This window comes from Triticum urartu, unplaced genomic scaffold, assembly GCF_003073215.2.
Source record: "Triticum urartu cultivar G1812 unplaced genomic scaffold, Tu2.1 TuUngrouped_contig_5813, whole genome shotgun sequence".
Lineage (NCBI taxonomy): Eukaryota > Viridiplantae > Streptophyta > Magnoliopsida > Poales > Poaceae > Triticum > Triticum urartu.
The window spans coordinates 3,758-9,829 of record NW_024116519.1 but is presented as its reverse complement, the minus strand read 5'-3'; the positions used below and the strand labels follow the sequence as shown (position 1 = coordinate 9,829).

The following is a 6,072-nucleotide window of genomic DNA, read 5'->3' as shown; positions in this document are numbered from 1 at the left end:
GACGGAGGCGGAGCTCGCCGCCATGTTCAAGGAGGTGGCCCTCGTCGACGAGGTCACCGTCATCAAGGACAAGGCCACCAAGGCCTCCCGAGGTGCGTGCGCCGCGGATCCGACCGCACGCCCGGATCTGGCGCCCCGGCCGCCTCAATGCCGCCGGGGGAATTCGGCCTTTCTTTCCCGCTCCGCGCTGTTCCCTCGCGCCAAAAGTTTTCGAATCTTTTCTCGGGGCGGTTCCTCCTCCGTCCCGTGATTTGCGGCGGCCCTCCGGCGCAATGCCTGCCGCCGGAGGGACTGAGGTCCTCGAATTTGTGGCGTTTTTGGGTTCGCTCTGCCGCGCTCCAGGGAGATCTCGCGTCGAATCGTCCGGGCGCTGCGGTTTCGAGCTCTAATCTGAGCTCTGCTCGGCCGGAGTCGCCTTTAGCTTGCTAGATTTGCTTGAGTGCCGCTGGAAATTTTGCCGTTTAATTTTTTCGGAAGTTCTGTTTTTTATCTTCTTTTACCTAGGGGCTTTTTTCTGCGGCTTGAAACTGTTTGGATTGGAAGCAATGCTGCTACAAATGTGCCACATTTGCTTAATATTTTGGGGGTATGTTTTCAAGCTCCAAATTAAGTGCGATACACCATAAGTAATTTTTGTCCTGCTACACGTGGTTAGTGGAGCGGCTGCCCAAAGTTTAGGAACCTTCCCATGCTTTTCAGGGAAGTTGTTTGCTGGTAGTGGTACCCCAGACGTTGACAAGCCAGATTTGCGCTTGTTTCTTCAGCTTTGCGGCACTGCCGCCTGATACAGTAGTGTTACTCTGTTGCTTGATGCTTCATTTACATCCTTGTTCCTCATAATCTGACCTTCTGATGCAGGGTGCTGCTTCCTTATATGCCCCTCCAGGGACGAGGCCGACAAGGCGGTGAATGCGTATCACAACAAGCACACGCTCCCGGGGGTATGTGAGCATTCCTATCTTTGTCTATCAGTGTGCTTTTACGCCATCTGCCGAGTTGGAATTGTTACAAATTCAGTACGGTTCGTTAGCTCTTTCCGGGTGGCGAATCATGATGTGGTTCATGAGCGTTCCATGATTTGGTTGGCAGGGACGCACTGGGAGCTGTCTTCAGCTGTCTGTGTACTCTATAATCTTTGTGGGGCATTCTGGGAAAATTAAATATAGTCACTTTATGGGTATTCTGAAATTTAGAACTGTTTGCATTGAACACCTGTGGGTTCCATCAGATTTTATGAGGATAACCGTTTTTAGTCTGCCGATGGGTCGCGCTAACTATTTTAGGACTTGAACAGTGGAAACTTGAAATTCATGTTTCCAGAATTGGTGGTGCTGTCAGGCTTTATTTCTGATGTAGTCATAATTGGTGGTTCCCTGTGAAATTCATGCCCTTCCCGGGGTTGCTTTATTTATCATAACTCCAATGATTTCCCTTTTTCTTTTATTGCGCTTAGGTACGCATGCTAGAGCATTCTTGCTAGACAATGCAATACAAATAATCATACTTGTAACCTTCATGGATCTTTACTCTTGAGGACAGTAGAGTAACAGTGAAGGGGGTTCCCTTTCATTGCTAATTAGCCAATTGTAACCTGTGGGATGGTGATGAATTGTAATCTGTGGGATGTTGATGCAGTGTGATAGTTCGTTAAGGTTGTAGTTAGAGGTTGTATATCTTGATAAGTAAGCATAATCGGGTATTAAGAGAAAAAAAACATGTGTAACTTCTGTCAGCTTGGGAATTGTCAAAACATTTGGGCCAACCAGGGAAAAGATGTAGTATTTGATTAGAGGAGAAATAAGGTTACAGTTAACCTTCAGCAAGAGCCAGACTGCTGGAGTTACCACATGATGGTGTAAATAGTGGGTGTGTCATGTTTTACAGCAAGTAATTTGAACCATGGTAAATTTTGACTTGTGGATGCCAACCAGACAGCGGACTAGGCTTGTCCCTGAGTGGCACACCTAACAAAAGTTTGCTCAACAATTTAGCCACTACGCTTGCCCTTTTGTCATGAACTGATTGTAGCTTCAGTTTTGTGTCACACCTACCTGAGGTCCTGCCAAACCTAACTCCCAAGTGTGGATAGTTGTGACCTGGCTCCTATCAAACACAGCCAAAATGTTTATGCAGATGAAACAGTTGGTTCTCTTGGACTAAATGCAAAATCTCATGAAAGTGCATGCTTTGCCCTCAAGTAGCTTGAGTTGCAACTAAAGTTCCTTTTGGTCGATGTCTTGCATGCTTTGGCCCAAAAAGATTTGCAGATAATGTACATTTGTTGTGGTGGGCCAGACTTCCTTTCTTCAGAATCATAAGGATCTTCATCATTGCACTAGACCTAATTTGCGGTCGATGGTCTTCCATTCTTGAGATGTTTTCATGAAATAAACACATAAAGTGACGAGGAAAGAGATTGAGACACTGAGTATCTAATCACCCACTGAGATGGGTATTATTGAAACATGATGTAATGTGGCATAATTGTCTGATCAAAGGAAAAAGTTCACCATACGCGATACAACGCATACCATGATGGCATCATAGTATGCGTTGTTATTGCTGTCCTGGCAATTAAGGACCCATATTTTAATGTGGACAAAAGCAGAAATGCTTCAGTTTATGGTAGTTGGTAATCACTGACTTGTGGAGCTAGTCAGACACATGCACGTGGCTAGTATTTTGTTTTAGTATTATTGCTACTCTTGTGATGCTTATTTGGGAATAGTTGACAGGCTTTCTCTTCAAGACTCCAAAAGTACAGTTTTTGTAGGCCTGTTGCTGCTTCCCTTGACTCACTGACGACATTTTCTTTCTCTGTGTAATACAGGCGGCAAGTCCTTTGCAAGTAAAATATGCTGATGGAGAGTTGGAGAGGCTGGGTATGGTCATCATCTAGTACAGAGTCTTTGCTCAAGATATTTTGTCCCTATTTTCTGTTGACAGTGAACAGGACACATCACATTTGCATTTGCTATGACTTTCAGAACACAAGCTTTTCATTGGAATGCTTCCAAAAAATGTAGCAGATACTGAATTGACAGATTTATTTTCCAAATATGGAAATATCAAGGATTTACAAATTTTGAGAGGTTCACAGCAAACAAGTAAAGGTAAGTTATTGCGGAGAAGTTACTTTCCTGTTAATAGAAGCATAAACATCGCTCGACGCTGAAATGTCTATAATGTATATTTGTTAATAACTTTGGTTGTTGCAGCTGGATGCGCCTTCATTAAATATGAAATGAAGGAGCAAGCAGTGGCAGCTATTGAGGATCTAAATGGGAAGCACAAAGTAGAGGTTTGCTAAAATTAATTAGGATAGCAAGGCAACTTTTACTTATTATTGCATTTATTCTAACATTGTGTATAGTATATATATCATGATTCTCAATGAACTATGCCATTACAAACAACAAACCGTTCAGTCACTCGTCCTGGCAGTTATAAACAATATTATCACTATTAGGTTTTGAAACCAGTTGTGTCCAGATTCATGGTGCATACAATTGGTGCCCAGCTTTTACTTTTCCTGAATATTTCAGATAGTTGGTTATATGTTTTGGTATCTAACTATAATGCATAACTTGACCTGAATGATCACTTGATGGTTGCCATTGCTAGTATATTCCACATATGACTGACTTGTTGCCTTTTTAGCCTACTCTTACCTTGGAGTTGCATTATTAATCATTTGGATATCTTCTCAAATCAGATTGTTAGTGCCTTGTATATAATTTCTTATGTTCTCATCCATTTGTTAGGGTTCTAGTGTGCCACTGGTTGTCAAATGGGCTGATACAGAAAAGGAAAGGCAGGCCCGGAAAGCACAGAAAGCTCAACTGCAATCACCTAATATGCCGAATGGACGCCCAATGCCACAATCTTCAGTATTTGGAGCTTTACAGATGGGATATATGCCTCAGTATAATGGATTTAGTTATCAGGTGAGTTGTGCTGTTCTCTAAACCTTGTTTGCACCACACACTATCATATCACAGGAAACTTCACATAATACTTTATATTGTTCTGGTCCCATTTTGTTTTCACTATATTGTTCTTTATAAAATTGTTGTCCAGAATATGCCATTTTCTGAATTGTATTATTTGCACCCCAAAAGTAATTTTCTCAAAACTTATGTATCTGTTGTGGCCCTGAGTGTTTCGTCGCTGTAAACATAAAAGATGGTGTTTTCTTATGCATTGGAAAAAGAATATTCATTTGAACTGCCATAATTTGTCAGATTTACTCCTGAAAAAGCTACTGGTACTTTAGATACCCAAGTATTATGTGTGGAGCTTTTCAAGATGTTGAAATATGTGTCTTGACTAATCAACATTTTTACATGCACTGATCTGATATGGAATACAACTATGATTTATTTGTGCGCAGCCTCCAGGGACATATGGACTTATGCAGTACCCTTTATCTCCTATGCAAAATCAAGGCCCCTTTCAGAATATGGGTCAGCCTGTTAACCAAGGGAACTCGATACGAGGAGTCAACCCTGAACTGTCCCCCAACTCAGGTCCTAGATCATTTAACCCAATGCACTTAGGCAGCCCGTATCCTGCAGTACCTGGTATGCAGTACCCTGGATCCTACCCTGGTGGTCCGATGAACAATCGTCCTTTTGGGAGTCCTCACAATCCCCTTAAAGTTCCAAGTGCAAATGTCAATTCTATTGCATATAGTCCCCGTAGCAATGGCGGTGGCCAAACACAAACAGAAGGTTAGCCACATTCTATTCTTATCTTTACTTATTGTGCAAGGGGAAATACCATACTCTTCTGATAGTAGCTGTGTCCATTAGTTAGCATGCAATTTCCTGCAAATGCCTTGTGCATTGGCGGTGAACACTATCCTGTAACATTTCACAAAAATGAAAAACTTTACATTTGGTAGCAACATGCATATAAGGCTATCCAAAGTTGTACACTAGAATCCAGCGTCAATATTTAACACTGATTGGCAACTCTGACAGTCGGTGTACTGATTAATTCTACCAACTACAGTAATCAATATCGTATTATGCAAAACCCTTTTGACATGGTTTTCTATTATCATGTCTGTTGCATTGTAGTAAAACCTATGTACATGTTTCAGGACCTCCTGGAGCCAATCTATTTATCTACCATATCCCACAAGAATTTGGTGACCAGGAACTGTCCGATGCCTTCCAGAGGTTCGGTAGAGTAATAAGTGCCAAGGTGTTTGTTGATAAAGCAACGGGTTCCAGCAAATGCTTCGGTAATAAAATCTCTCACTAGCAGACACACTCTCTTGTGCATCGTTCACATGATCTCTCTTAATCTGTTTATTATAACCTTTGGTGCAGGTTTTGTAAGCTATGACAACCCTGTGTCCGCGCAGTCGGCCATCGCCATGATGAACGGTTTCCAGCTAGGCGGCAAGAAACTCAAAGTACAACTCAAGAGAGACAACAACAAGCACAGTAAACCTTTTTGACAAAAATCATCTGTGATGCCCATGCGGTCTTGTTCCCGGTACATATTTGTCAGATAGTTGACCGTGACGCTGATTGTTTCCCCACTTGGCCCTGCGCGCCGTGCCGCGCCGCCCAGGGAATCTGCCGGGGAGCGCCATGTATCTTCTAAGTTCAGTTGACAATCTTAAGAAAATTTGTTGCATTGTGTAATTTTATTATCTCAGCTTAGCGTTAGCGTCAGACCCCCTGTATACATCAGAAGTCAGATTCATTCAATTATTTCCTTCATCTCATGGCAAATGGCTCTGAACTTTCTTGGTCTGTTTTTCCGAGTCATTTGCTCCCATCTCCATGGAAACATGATTTTGGCAATGTCTTCTTTAGATGGTTGGCATTGCAATTATTCAGATGCCAGTGCTACCGGTTCAGATTTCCAAACTTTTAAGTCAGGTGACTTAGGAGTCACTAACATGTGGGCCTAAGTCACCTGACTTAAACTCAGCGAATCCCAGCTCCAGTGCTACTAGTCTGAAGTTTTGGTTTTAACTAATATGAAGTTTTGGTTTGTTTCATCGAAATGATTTGTTCGGCGCCTTAAGCGTCCGAACAGGTAGCTGGCGTC

General features: G+C 42.5%; 1 protein-coding gene across 1 annotated transcript; it reads left to right on the top strand.

Moving 5' to 3' along the window:
* LOC125529748 (RNA-binding protein BRN1-like) lies at positions 1-5,743 on the top strand (the record flags this gene model as incomplete). Its single annotated transcript, XM_048694166.1, is given in 9 exon segments — positions 1-92; positions 859-941; positions 2,831-2,882; positions 2,988-3,113; positions 3,219-3,301; positions 3,765-3,947; positions 4,394-4,733; positions 5,108-5,251; positions 5,340-5,743. Coding segments are annotated over 9 exon segments (1,234 nt in total), but the record flags the coding sequence as incomplete, so codon positions are not given.
* Positions 5,744-6,072: the final 329 nt, after the last annotated feature.